The sequence below is a fragment of the Rhinolophus sinicus genome, chromosome 1 (genome assembly GCF_057876585.1).
Source record: "Rhinolophus sinicus isolate RSI-liver-muscle chromosome 1, RSI-T2T, whole genome shotgun sequence".
Lineage (NCBI taxonomy): Eukaryota > Metazoa > Chordata > Mammalia > Chiroptera > Rhinolophidae > Rhinolophus > Rhinolophus sinicus.
The window spans coordinates 157,084,627-157,097,822 of NC_142501.1; the positions used below are offsets into that span (position 1 = coordinate 157,084,627).

The following is a 13,196-nucleotide window of genomic DNA, read 5'->3' on the forward strand; positions in this document are numbered from 1 at the left end:
GTGGTTTATACCACGGCACAAGAGGGTCTCCCAGTTTCATAGTGAAACGGCCTCCATGGAATGCCCAGTTCCTTCCCACATTCCTGAGTCATGGGTGATGTGTTCCCACCAAGGCTCGAGCAATCAAGGTTCAAAGTGGGAGGGCAGCTTTTCTTTAAAAAACACTCTAGCATTACCCATTTTAAAAGTCCCCCCTTTTTTTTCACATATGTACTAGCATTATTGCCATTTTCTCTCTGCTTCTTTATAGTTCTGTGGAATGAACTTAAACAAAATGCCACTACCCATAACTTTTTTATTATTATTTTTTAAATATTATGATATACCCTGATGTGAGAATAGGAGACACCATCACTTTATTTGAGTCTCTTTAGAAAAAATCCAATAGCGAATCAATTCGATCTTATTTCACTTTGTAGGAGAAAAAAATACATTTATATTACTCAGCGGTGAATCTAATGATAAAATCTAGATCGAGCCAGATCTGTACTTTTGTTAACATTTTTATTACTACATGCTCCCAATACAACAAACAGCATCAGTAGTGTACACTTTGATAAAAAGGACTTTTTAGCTTAGTAGAAAAGGAAGCTTGAAGATCAGAAATATAACGAATATATACATCTTTTATGGGAGGTGTATGTGTTTGACCATCTTTCTCTACATTCCCCTGTGGACCAGATGTATACACATGCAAGCAAACTAGAGAGAAATCAATCTGGTGAAATTTGGGGAGGGGGGGGAAATGACTTCTACTCGGGGCTCAGAGATTGTTTTATGATGTGGAATTCACCTAATTCATTTGACTTTCCAAACTCTTGCACAAAGTAGCAGCGATTCCTTAAGAGGTATAGAGTCAATAGGTGAAGCTGTTTACCATGATTACAATGCAAAAGTCCTTGCACATTCTGTGCTTTGAAAGGTTAACATATCTACATTTTAGTTTGTATAATACATTTTTAAACAGTTCAGGAACTGACCTTAAAAATAGTACGCTGACAGCACTTTTTCTTTGAAGTATAATTCATAAGGTACGTATCTCTTGCACATACTTAAAAAAAAATGTTTCTAATTCACTATTTCATAAAAAGCTAGCTGAGTCCATACTATTTCATATTTCACTGAAGGCAAACAAGTCACCATTTTTGTATCAATCACTTATAAATGTAAATGATTTGCATGACACTAAATTTGTTCAAATTTTAGCTCTTTGATTTGGAGGTTGTAGTTTGCTTAAATTTCTCCTCTAGGCACAGAACAAAGCATGCATCTCTAATTATGTCTCTCTAGTTTACCAAAATATGTCATTGATATTAGCGTAAATATTTAGTACATAAAAATACTATGAAGAAAAAAATCAACTTTTAATAAATATCTTCAGTTCTGAATTTTATATACAAGTACTTTACATCTACTCCCTGGAGAGAGCATTTCTGGCTTCACTGTGAGTAAGGTGACCACTGACATAAATTACTAGCACATTATTGCAGTCAGATGCATTGTGGTTGTGAACATTTGGATATGAACCATGCAGAAAATAAATATCGCAACCATTGACAAATGCTTTCTTGAACCTGCTTCCAAAGCCCTATTATACTTGAGTGTCAATTCTAATTTAATGATGTTTTTCTCAGCTACCAACATATGAATTATCTCAAGACATTTTTCCTTTGTTATTATTACAGTACGTTGAGTATAGATTTTTTGTATGTGTCAACAATGGGAAATAAAAAACAACATAAGAAGAGAGGACGCTTGAATGGTGCCCACTGAGATCCTGGTAAGAGGAGTTTCAGTTTTTTCTTGCACAGGCTCCTTTACTGGTCTCTGTTCCCTGTGACCACAAGTAGAGTAAGACACAAATCCAATTCCTTTATATGAAAGGATGGAAGGTAATAGGTAAGCTGAAATCTGTGTGTCTACATCTTATTTTTTTTCTTTTTCTATAATTTAGGAATCACATTGTTGATTAAACCGTATAACAAAACTCTTTGTGTTGTCAGTAGCTGCAATTCTAACTTCTTCTTTGTAATATTCTGCTTTGAAAAATCAACCCATAGAATGTCAAATAAGGCAACACTCAATGACAGGCACCTAGAACATCCAGAAATGTAATATAGTAAACAATCATTTGAGAACACATCTCTTAAAATAATACTGATTTCTGCAATATACAGTATTTACACAACAGCTGCAAATTTGCTCATACAATATTTCTAATATAGATAAATAGGCATATAAGTCTACGAATTCTTTGCTCCATTTCTGAAATATTTTGTTAAGGTGTAAACAGTTGGCATCTCTTTTTATTTTTACTATAACTTTTTTAAAACAAAAAATCAGCTGATATGCACAATTGGTTCCAGTCCCTTTTCTATTTAGAGAGTGACCAATATACTTAACAACTTACTTTCCTTCTGTTAATAATCTTTGGCGCTTTCTTCCAATGAGTTCTGATAAATGAGTCAATGCAGAACAACAACAAAAAGGATGAAAGCAACTAGAAAAGTGAACCAGCACTTTTTTTCTTCCACTTACAGGTAAAATGAGTTGACAATCTATGGAGGTTTCCACTTTAAACAAGCTGTATGCACCACGGAGAGAGAGAGCTTGTCCAGGTCTTCCTCTGATTTCCAGCCTTTTAGGTTCACTTTCTCATCTTTCCAAAGTAGATGATCTTACCGGACGTCTCTTGTCAATAATCTTTTCATCTTTCTTTGAGGTTCTTGCCAGAGAAGAAGCACCTAATGAATCACTGACTGCAAGGAAGGGGGCAGCAGCCATTTGTGAAGATGAATTGAGGTGGCCACTCTTGGTGGCAGGGGAGACCAGTCTCACAGTCTTATTTCCTGGTTGCTGAGATCTCCTCTGGGATAAGTTAGCACCATCAGGTTTACTGTTTGGCCTGAAAGCAGCATATGCATTTGGACCTCCCACTGAAGAGATCCTACTCAAAGATTTCTTCTTTTCAGCAGGGGTCTCTGAATAGTAAGGAACCAAAGATGTAGGCATTACTAGAGATCCAGGGAGGTCACTAGGGTTAAAGATAGCATCATCATGAGTTTCAGCAGCTTCTGGAAGGTATGGTGGTGGCAGGGTGCTACTGCGCTTACTGCATGACTCACAACATAACTTGTTATAACCTGGTATGGAGCAGTATCTCGCCAGCACCTCCATTTGACAGAATATGGATTTATCTCCCAAACATGGCTCATCTGTGAAAATTAAAAAGAATAATAAATCTAAATATAAAATATAAGGAGGAAAGACAGTAAACTTGTTTATGAATATAAAAAGATATAAGGAAAATCTGACATTGAAGGGAGTTCTCCACATGAGCCTTTGCATTAAAAATATCAGCATTAGGATGAATTCACTGAAAGAAGTAATTTTTTACGTGCAAAGCACTTGGGTTGACCACGATTTTACTATCTCCATCAGGAGACTTCAGATCCAGGTATTTTTTTCTTCCTGCTAGAAACATATATCTGATTTTTAAATGAGAAAATAGGATTAATTTTACTACAAATATTTTTAGGATATAAAGGAATATATATGTATTTCTGTCTTTCTAATAGAGTAGCCTCTATATTAAATGTAAATTTAAAAATGTATTACCGAAAGAAAAATGAAGATCTTGATTAGAATAATATTCTCTAGAATGAATGCAATAATTTCACATTTACTCATAAGAAAGTTGACACAATTTACCCAAATTTGCACTTTGAAATAACAAATAACCTGAGAATATTCAATAGTAAACATGAAACTGTTGGTTCTTAACTTTCATAACCTGGTATCACTTTATGTTTAAATAGTACTAAAAGCAGCACCATAAAGCATTTGATACATGTGTGTACGCACTATTTTTATTATTTTAAAAATTTGTTGAATACAGGTTATAAGAATTACATGTCAAAAAGTTCAAATATTACATATTTTCACTCATTCCAGGGATATCCTAGGTGGATCCCATGCACATAGTTCAACACAGAAATATTGATCCCCTATCTAATTAATAAATGCAAAGACTCATAAATTGTGGCATGTATATACTGTAATCACTTTAAATTGTATTATTGGGTAATACTAAATTGCTAGGTAAGGACCTGCCATATAACTTGCCAAAGAAATTGAAGAATCTTTTTTCTAAAGTATGAAAAAAAAAAAAAGAAAAAGAAGAAGAAGGGTCAGTTGACAAGGCCAAGAGAGGGCTAAAAACTATTACCTATTAATTATTACCTCTTATTATGAGAATTACAATACCATGCCTCTTCCAAAATTGTGGAATGACTTGTATTTGCCTGGTGTCAGTTTACAGATCTATTGTATAGTATGATGTGTTTGAGTATTTCACATTAGCTAAGGTAATCATCTAATTATGTTATGAATGTCTGAGCATCACATTGATGGGTTTCACCTCAAAAATCAATTTCTCATCATATCCAAATGAGTTTTTCTATGCCTGTATCTTAAAATAAGGAAATTAATGTCTTCTTCCTCTGTGTTTAAGGCTCTAGGATGGAAGGACCTTACTGACCCTATACTCTCTTTTCCCTCTGATCCAGCACCATCACCCTTGTTCTGTGGTCCAGCTCAAAGTGCTCTATTTTTTCTGAGTTAAAGGAGGCCACATGAGCATCTCCTGTGTCTAAGTGTGAGCAGCTCAGCATTGCCAGGACCAGTTCACAGCCTGGGTCTAATTATGGCCAGAATATGCTTCTGTATGGAGGAGGAAAAGGGATGAAAAGAAACAAGTAAGTAAAAGAATACATTCGGTTTGTGGTAATTTGCCTTGGAAAATCTGGGAAGGACTCAATAGCTACTCAGTAAATAGTACAATCAAAATGAGGCCTAGAAAAGGTTCACATAACAAAAATTGTTAAAATTAAGAAAGCTTTTTTAGCCTTCTCACTCTATGCCCAGATCATCATAAGAAGTTCAGGAAAAAGGTTTTTACACATGGTTTCAAAAGGCCATTTGATTCCAATTGCAGTTAGAGACAGATGGAAGTAGTGTTTACTTCACTGATGTATGGTAGAGGTATGTGGCCTTGTAGAACTGCTAGAATTGGCTTTTGGGCCTGCATGTCAGAGAAAGAGAACAGCTAAAAGAATGGGGAATCACTAACATAGTCATGTACTCTCATTTGCACCTCTGTTTTACAATAAAATCTTTTCCTTTTTACTAAAGGAAGAGAATCAAGCAAATTCTTGCTGACAATTAGGCATATTTGCAGAAATATAAAGCACTATCAGCTATTTAGATCAATAAAGCTCACACAAAGTGTTTAGCCTCCTGGTGGTAATGCCTACATAAGAATAAAATATTAGGGCAACTAAACTTTATAGCTTCTGAGTAAAGTTTGCTCTTTTGGCTTTGACTTATGTTTTAAACTTTCAAATACACTTTCCAGAGAAGAATGATTAAATTATCTGTCCTTTGTCTCCCCCTCATGGTCATACTCATTCATGCCACCACACTTTTCAAATGAAAACGTACAATGAAATAGTTTACAAGGTTTAAAAAACTTGAACCCTGAAATTTCCTAAAAAAATTAGACATTTGATAAAATATCACCTTGCCAATTTTCTTGAAAAAAGAAAATAAAATTTAGCAGATATCAATATTCACTTGATGGCTTACTTACAGTGTTTGTAAGTCAATAAAAATGGCAACTTCTTCAGTCCTAAGTGTGGCAGAACAGTAGGCACAGACTTAAGAAAACTGAATTTAAGAGGAAGCTTGTGGTGGGGGAGATGGGGAGGATAAAGAAAGGCCAGAAGGGAGAGAATGTCTGAGACTGGAAAGAGAGAATGAGAGACAGACACATGTGGGAGAGAAGAGGAAAAAGAAGACAAGAAGAAAAGGCAGCAGGTGTGGAGCAAGGCCAGACCGACGCAGAATGTGAGAGACAGAGGAGAGAGCAAAATGGCAATACAAAATGAGGAGAGAGGACATAGACAGATGTAAATAGAGCAAGCACAGAAAAGGAGGAAGGAGACAGTGACAGAAACTGAAAACATCCAATGTAAATTTTGTTTTACAGCAGCACATTGATGTCTATTTTTAAATAAAATCACTCTGCTTTTGCAATACAGCCAGAGAGTAGGTTAGGCAAATCTTTGCATTTGTGCACGGTGTCTATTCTGAAATCCCCCTAGGGAAGGGAACATATATGGATGGACAGCTGTTAGAAAGGCATTTTGAAGAGCATTTATCATCCACACGTCTAAACTGAATTAATTTCAGTAAAACATTTCAAAACCTTCTGCAGTATGATGCTTTTACAATGGGAGGTTATAAAGAAAATCATAGAGAAAAAATATGTAGCTTTTCTAGAAATATGTAGCTTTTCTAGAAGCTACATATACATGACACAGGCCTTACCCCAGCACTGCTGCCTAGGAGGAACTGTGGGAGAGGCTGCAGTGGTTAGTTAGGATAATTCACTTGGTTGGGACATGGCTTCAAACACCGGTCTTGAGACTTGTTGAGGCTAATTTTTAAGGCTGTTTTCCTGTGGCTGTTTTTCGATAAGCAAATAGAAATTCTAGGACTTGTCCTAAAAGGAAATTCTGCTTTTTGAGGCTTAAAAACCATTGTCAGAGCACTGAAACCAATAGTGCCACACCTACCATTACAGGGAGGCAGCTGACAAGCTCTGACGGACTCAGGCTTTTCTCCTTCGCAGTGGTCTCCAGCCCTGCAGAGCACCTGTCTCACTTCTGTCCCTTCACCGCAGGTTACGGAACACTACAGAAACAAAGGCTGCCATTACAGATGTTTTTTGCACCAAGACAGCTTTCTTCCTCTCCCCATTCACGCACACATACATGCACAGCTCTGGAGTCCTTTCTCTATGGTTGTGGTATTACACAGTGGTTTGGAAACAGATAATCCTAGGTGGATACTCTGTCTCCATCCCTTACCAGCCTAGGCACATCGCTTTTCCCCTGAACGCTGGGATAATAACACTTGCCTCGCAGGATTGTTGTAGAACTGAATGAAGGCAAAGGAGACAATGTATCTAAAAATTATGCCTTGCACGTAGTAAGCATTTGATATGAAAGAAGCTCTTAGTATTATAATCTTAATACCTACATAGTTCCTAACAAGAGTAGTGGTGCCTGTTTTCAGGGAGTCAATTATGGCATTGACGTTCCCATTCTTGCACCTTCCTTACAGATGGCAGAATTTACTGACATGCTACATTGGTTAATTCCACCTCTTTGGAACTACTATTATACTAGTCCCATAAATTCTTTAATGAAGGAGCCAAGTACTCTAAAACTAAGCCCAGAAATGATTATGCTATTGTTCTAGATAGGAGCTACAAAGGAGGGGCCCTTGTTCTAAGACTCTGAGGAAACAGAACATGAGTCATCTTCGCGGTCTGTGCATGAAACTTTCACTTGCCCATCCTTCCATCTTGGGCCGGCTCCCCACTTCCTCCTTCATTCTCCATCTGGGTTTTGATGCCCTTTCTCCTATAAGTTCTTTGCCTATGACCCTATGATTCCTCATTATGAGTTTTTAGGAATACCAAAGACACGAGGTTAATTCAGGCTCCTCAACACTGAGTCGGCCAGTCACCAAGCAAACACCACTTGCACAGGCACCAGCTGGGGACTTGGGAAGCAAAGCACACGGCTTTGGAGAAGTAGGTGGACTAGTGGTAAGCACAGGCTGAAGTAAAGGAGGTACAACACTTGGCCATGAACACTACACTAGCATAGGCGTCTCTGCCTTGGGGACGCAGGGGAAGGACGTGGGAAAGGCACCTTCTAGAAGGTGGTATTTTGGACTGTGGAGATGAGCCTTGGTCACTAAGAGGGAGATGGTTAGATAGGAGGATGGGGAAGGGCCAGCCCACCAAAAGGTAGGAGGCTCCAACCACCATGGTCTTTTCTGAACAGTGTTCTTTATTCTAACTCCTAGACCCAGTTTGCTCAAACTGGGTCTAGGAGTTAGAATAAAGAACAAATAACAAGAGTCAGCATGGGACTTCTTGTAATCATTTTGCAATATATACAAATATTGAATTGTTACACTGTGTGCCTAAAACTAACAGAAAGTTCTATCAATTAGAACTCAATTTAAAAAAGAAGATTTATCATGGTGCACATGGGGCAGGGTCCTGCATTCAGTGTTAGTCGTTTGGATTTCATCCTGTAGGAACAGTGAAGTCAACAAAGACATTAAACAGAGGATCTGACAGTCACCTGTAGACTCCACTGTGTCACAAAACACCCAAACATCGTTTGCCCCTATTAATGAATGTTAAATGCAAACACTTCTTTAAAATATCGCTTTTTCCTAACATCTCCAGGTGCTTAATGATTACAACGTATATGAGTTTCTCAATTCACACAAAGCCTAGCTGGTATTTCAGCCAAATTAAAACATGCTTCACATGCTTACACACACACATGCATACAGAATTCAGACACCCACCTCATTCCAGGGCCCCGTTTTCCACTGGGCCGGGCAGGGTACTCTGTTACAAGGCCGGCGGCTCTCAGGACGCTCACCCGCGCAGTACTTGCTGTGTACGGAGCGGTTGGAGCCGTCATGGAGTGGCTGAAGGCAGCGTACGGTGCGAAGCTGATAGCCGGAACTCCCACAGGTTTTGGTGCAATGTTCCCACTCTTCCGCTACCCAGCTGTGGGTGTGGGGATTAAAATCCCACAGTCATTGGGATGTAGAGCGTGCAAACCTAGTCTTTTCTGCTCTCTGAGTGATGTGCCACCCAGTGGGGCACACTGCAATTCAGGAAGGACTTTCAGAAAGATGGATGCATCACACAATTAAAGAGTTTTAGAACTTTCTAACAATAGGTCTGGCACTTCTATTTTTAATGGCTTAGTATCTTTCTGCCTCCCACTGACTCTGAAACCTTCTCCTTTCCTAAAGGATGATCAACAGAGTGTTTCTGAAACTCATCTTAAGGTTATCCAGGTAGGTAGGTTTAGGCATGATGGTCGTTTTCAAAAAATACACCAACTCACTCTCAGCCATATTGCCTAATGGTATTAAACATCTGACAGCAAATCAAAAAAAGAATCCATCTGACGTGTGCAACTGATTTGGATGCTGCAGCTTTTCCATGAAATCAGGAGTTTACTCATGTTTTAATATTTTGAGATGACTATTTCATTTCCACAGTTGCTGCCATGAAGCCTACATGAAATATCTATCCTGTTTGGAAAATTTAGTTCTTCATATTAACCCTTAGTGGGTCTGACAGAAAGGTAGAGGTAGTGTGCATCAGGGCTAGAATGCACCTGATAGAAATATTTCCAAAAATGTATTTTAAAAAAGATTTCCCATGGGACATTTCCAAATCCTAGTGTTGATGTCAATGACCCCAGGACTCTGCAAATCAGCTGTGGATACAATATTATGGACAGTTCTCTATTACATGTGGTTACCAGGTCCCAACGAGCTGTCACCATTGATTCCATCTATTTAATCTGTCAGAATGAAATCAAGGCATACTATTTATCCCTCCAAAAGTTACTTTTCTTCTGCAATTTTTTTTCTTTCTGTATATCCGGGGTACCAAAATATAACCATGCTTAAATTTCAGCAGTTTTTAGTATTCACAGTGTAAGATTACTCTAGCTTGTAGAATGCATTGTGGCAACTAAGAAATTGTATTCAATTTTGAAGGCCTTAATAGTGACTCTCATTTGAAGGCAGATATTCTGTGAGAAGTACACATTTTATAATCATAGACATTTCTGGTTACCTTATTCACTCGTGAAATTTCTAGAATGACAGCAAAGGATAAAAAGGGCATAAACTCACAAAGGCAAGAAAAAAGAAATTGAAAAGGAGCCACCAGAAGATAATTTTGGAAGCTAGAAAGCAGTTGAACATACAGTTACTACTTCAGTAGACCTAAGAAGGATGCAGTTTAAGTCTGCAGCAGGAGCTGAGAAACAAACCAACTTGATGCAGAACTTCAGGAATTGTGGCCTCATGAAAGTGTGGGTGATGGCAGGGCTGAAAATGGGGGCACTGACAGAAAACCTGTTCGGAGGCCGTTAGATCTCCTGATCTTTAACCCCACGAGGTGATTTCCCCACCTCCAACCCAGAAGAAGACTTGAGGTTCGTTCTCTGAAGAAAGTGAACCAGACTTAACTTGTGGACAGGAGACATAGTCAAGAGACAACAGAGAAAGAGATCATAGTGAAAACAAGGGGTTATGTAAAAAATGTACATATGGAATGATGAGATGACCCTAGTTGCCTACACATATACAACTTCCAGAACTGCTATTAAATAAGCTTATACTCCCTCAGCAGATTGTTTCTAGTTTATGCAAACTTATCATTTCATTAGAAAAACCCTAAATATACAGATAATTTAGGGTCTTTCAATGAAATAGCCCAGCCAGCTTATCCTACAGTGAAGCCCGCCAGCAAACAAATCTTGACCATAAAGCAAGCTTCTAGTCAGCCTGCTTAACACTGCATTTTTGTATATGCATGAAAAACCAATACTCACCAGACACAGAAAGCCTCTAACACAAATGATGGAGTTGAGGAAAAAGAAGAAAGGAACTCAAAAGATATAATGCAAGAAAGAGGAAATAATCTTTACTATCCTAAGAAAGGATGAAAGAATATATAACACCTGTGAAATAAGAATCAAAAGCCTTGCAAAAGGAAAATTTGAGGAACAAGGAAAATTTGAGGAACAAAACAGAGTTTTTCGATATTAAAGCTCTTGAACACTAACAACATATAGCAAAACTGAAAAATGAAGCAAGTGAAACAATAAATAATAGGAGAAAAGAAAATTAGATCTGTTTAGGAAGCCTAACTACAAATATCCCAGAAAGAAAAAACACTGGAGAAAAAAGACATTTTTCAAAGAAAAAATGTAAGAAAATCTCCCAGAGATGAAAGTATTGGTTTCATGTTTTAAAAAGTCTACGTGTACACAGCATGATGGATGAGAGAAGATGAGCACCAAGGCAATTTCACCACTGAAATTCAGAACACTGGAAATAAAAAGAAGATCCTATAAACTTTGGATGACAAGGAGAACTTGGTCACATTGAAGGAAGTGGGAATCAGAATAGCAAATAACTTTTCAACAGCAACTCTGGAGTCTAAAAAAAACCAACCGAACAATGGTTTCAAACGTCTGAGGAAAAATGTAGTTTGGAATTGTGTATGTGTGTGGGTCCAAATGATCAAGAGTAAGAGTAGAAGAAAGGCTACTTATATACCATTATACTTTAACTTCATACATATTTTTCTTAAGTATAGAAAAATTTAATTCTTATATAAAAACTTTTACTCACTATATACTTTTTTTTTTTTTCCATGAAGCTACTGGAAGAGCCACCAGAGCAAATGAATACACCAAAAGATAAGACAAGGAACGCAAGAAACAGGAGCTCCAATGCGAGAGGTAGGCAGTAGGACTTGGTAGGGGGATGATAAACAGAAACACCAGGATGAAAGCTGTGTAGAAGGCCAGGGCAGAGCTGGAACACATAGAACTCTCTGAGAGCTATCTCTAAGATGAAAGTGACAGGACACTTGAGTGTTTAGTATTTAGAGGAGATTCATACCCATGGAAAAGAGTTTGGGGATGAATTAGTGAAAAGTAGTAAAAAAAATATGTAAAAATCAAGACATTCATTAATTCTAGAAGAAACCAAGTTTTATAAGAAACATAAGAGCATACTAAGTGAATCAAGAGTTAAGAGAGATACATGTTGTTGAAATAATATAAACTCTGAATATTAATATCCGTAAAAGATAGGTTATATTAATATTGGAAGTTCCAGAAAAGGGAGAAGTGTGGGTTGTGAGTGTGCATTTGGGGAAGGCTTGTAAAAGAATGCTGAATCTTTTACCTTCCACAGTGGAAAGCCAATATATAAATGTCTAAAACGTCCTCTACCTTTTTCCTCCCCTCAAAAACTCAAGGAGTAGAAGCAAAAACATTTTACTTAGAGAGATGAAAACAAGTAGTACCAAATATCAAAAGAAGGACAATAGCTGAAAGCATTTTTTGTGTGAGAAGCAGGGATATATGGTAAAGGACAGGGAGCCACAACTTTATGTAATTCCTGTGAAATGATCTATTTAAGCCAATTGCATATATTAGCTTTGACTACAAAGAAAATTAGAACTAAAAGAGCTAAAGACATTTAAATCCCTATTATTTTGTTGTCAGGATATGATAGTTAAAATAAATGCTTACAGTGGATGTGTACATTCTTGAATATTGCACATTCTTCTAATAGGTTTAGGCTTTTTGTTGACTTCACAGAAGCTGCGATGAACCATTTTATTATCACTTTTCCTACGGCATCCGTATTTAGTGTACTGGAAACCTGGAAAAGGAAATACATTTCTTTGGATTTAATCACTTATTCATTTTGTTACATATTTAATCATTCATTCATTCATTCATTCAACAAATATTTACTGAGTGCATAGAACAAGCCAGGCACTGTTCTAGGTGCTGAAAGTACAGAAGTGAATTAAATAAACAAAAATTCTTAACTTTTCAGAGCCTACATTTAATAAATATTGCAAATTTATAAAATAACAACTGCACACTTGCTAATAAACTAAATTTTGAATATACACAGTCTAGTGTGGGGGACAGATTTGAAAAACGACTGTGACAATACCCAGTGATTTAGGCTATTGTAGAGCTATATAAATACTTTACTGTAGGGGGCATCAAAGGAACACAGAGGGGAAGGAGGAGGATCAGGGAATGCTTACAAGATCAGCACTTCCTTGAGCAGAATCGTGAAGTTCAAATAGTACTGTGTAAAGGGAATGAAACAGAATAATTCTCCAAGCAAAGGAAACAACATAGAGAAATACAGGTCTCTTTGAATGACTCAAGTTTCATGTGTGAAGGGCATGGGAAATAGGAAAGGATCTCATCTTAAAAGGCTTGAGTGCCAGACAAGTGTTTGGACTTTATCCTGGAGATCACAGGGAGTTATTGACGGTCTCTCCAACCACCAACATTCACATTTGTAAATAATAATTTTTATGTTGAAAAATTTCAAACCTAAAAAAAGTTGTAAGGGAAACAAAATAAACATTTGTATGCTTTGCAAATAGATTAACCTTGTTTACCATGTCACCATATTTGATATATATGTAATATATTAATTATAATGGTATAATATATAATTAATAT

The 13,196-nt window shown here is 37.2% G+C and overlaps 1 protein-coding gene across 2 annotated transcripts in view; it reads right to left on the reverse strand.

Moving 5' to 3' along the window:
* Window positions 1-485: 485 nt before the first annotated feature.
* ADAMTS3 (ADAM metallopeptidase with thrombospondin type 1 motif 3) overlaps window positions 486-13,196 on the reverse strand; it is a 255,078-nt gene continuing 242,367 nt past the window's right edge. Inside the window, exons 19-22 of one of the 2 annotated variants that reach the window (XM_074324473.2) lie at window positions 12,234-12,366; window positions 8,458-8,665; window positions 6,639-6,756; window positions 486-3,215 (exon numbers count right to left, since the gene is read on the reverse strand). In XM_074324473.2, coding sequence (XP_074180574.2) covers window positions 2,656-3,215; window positions 6,639-6,756; window positions 8,458-8,665; window positions 12,234-12,366 — 1,019 coding nt within the window. In that variant the 3' untranslated portion in view covers window positions 486-2,655. The remainder of the gene's footprint in view (window positions 3,216-6,638; window positions 6,757-8,457; window positions 8,666-12,233; window positions 12,367-13,196) is intronic. The other variant, XM_088791374.1, reaches the window with a different exon arrangement.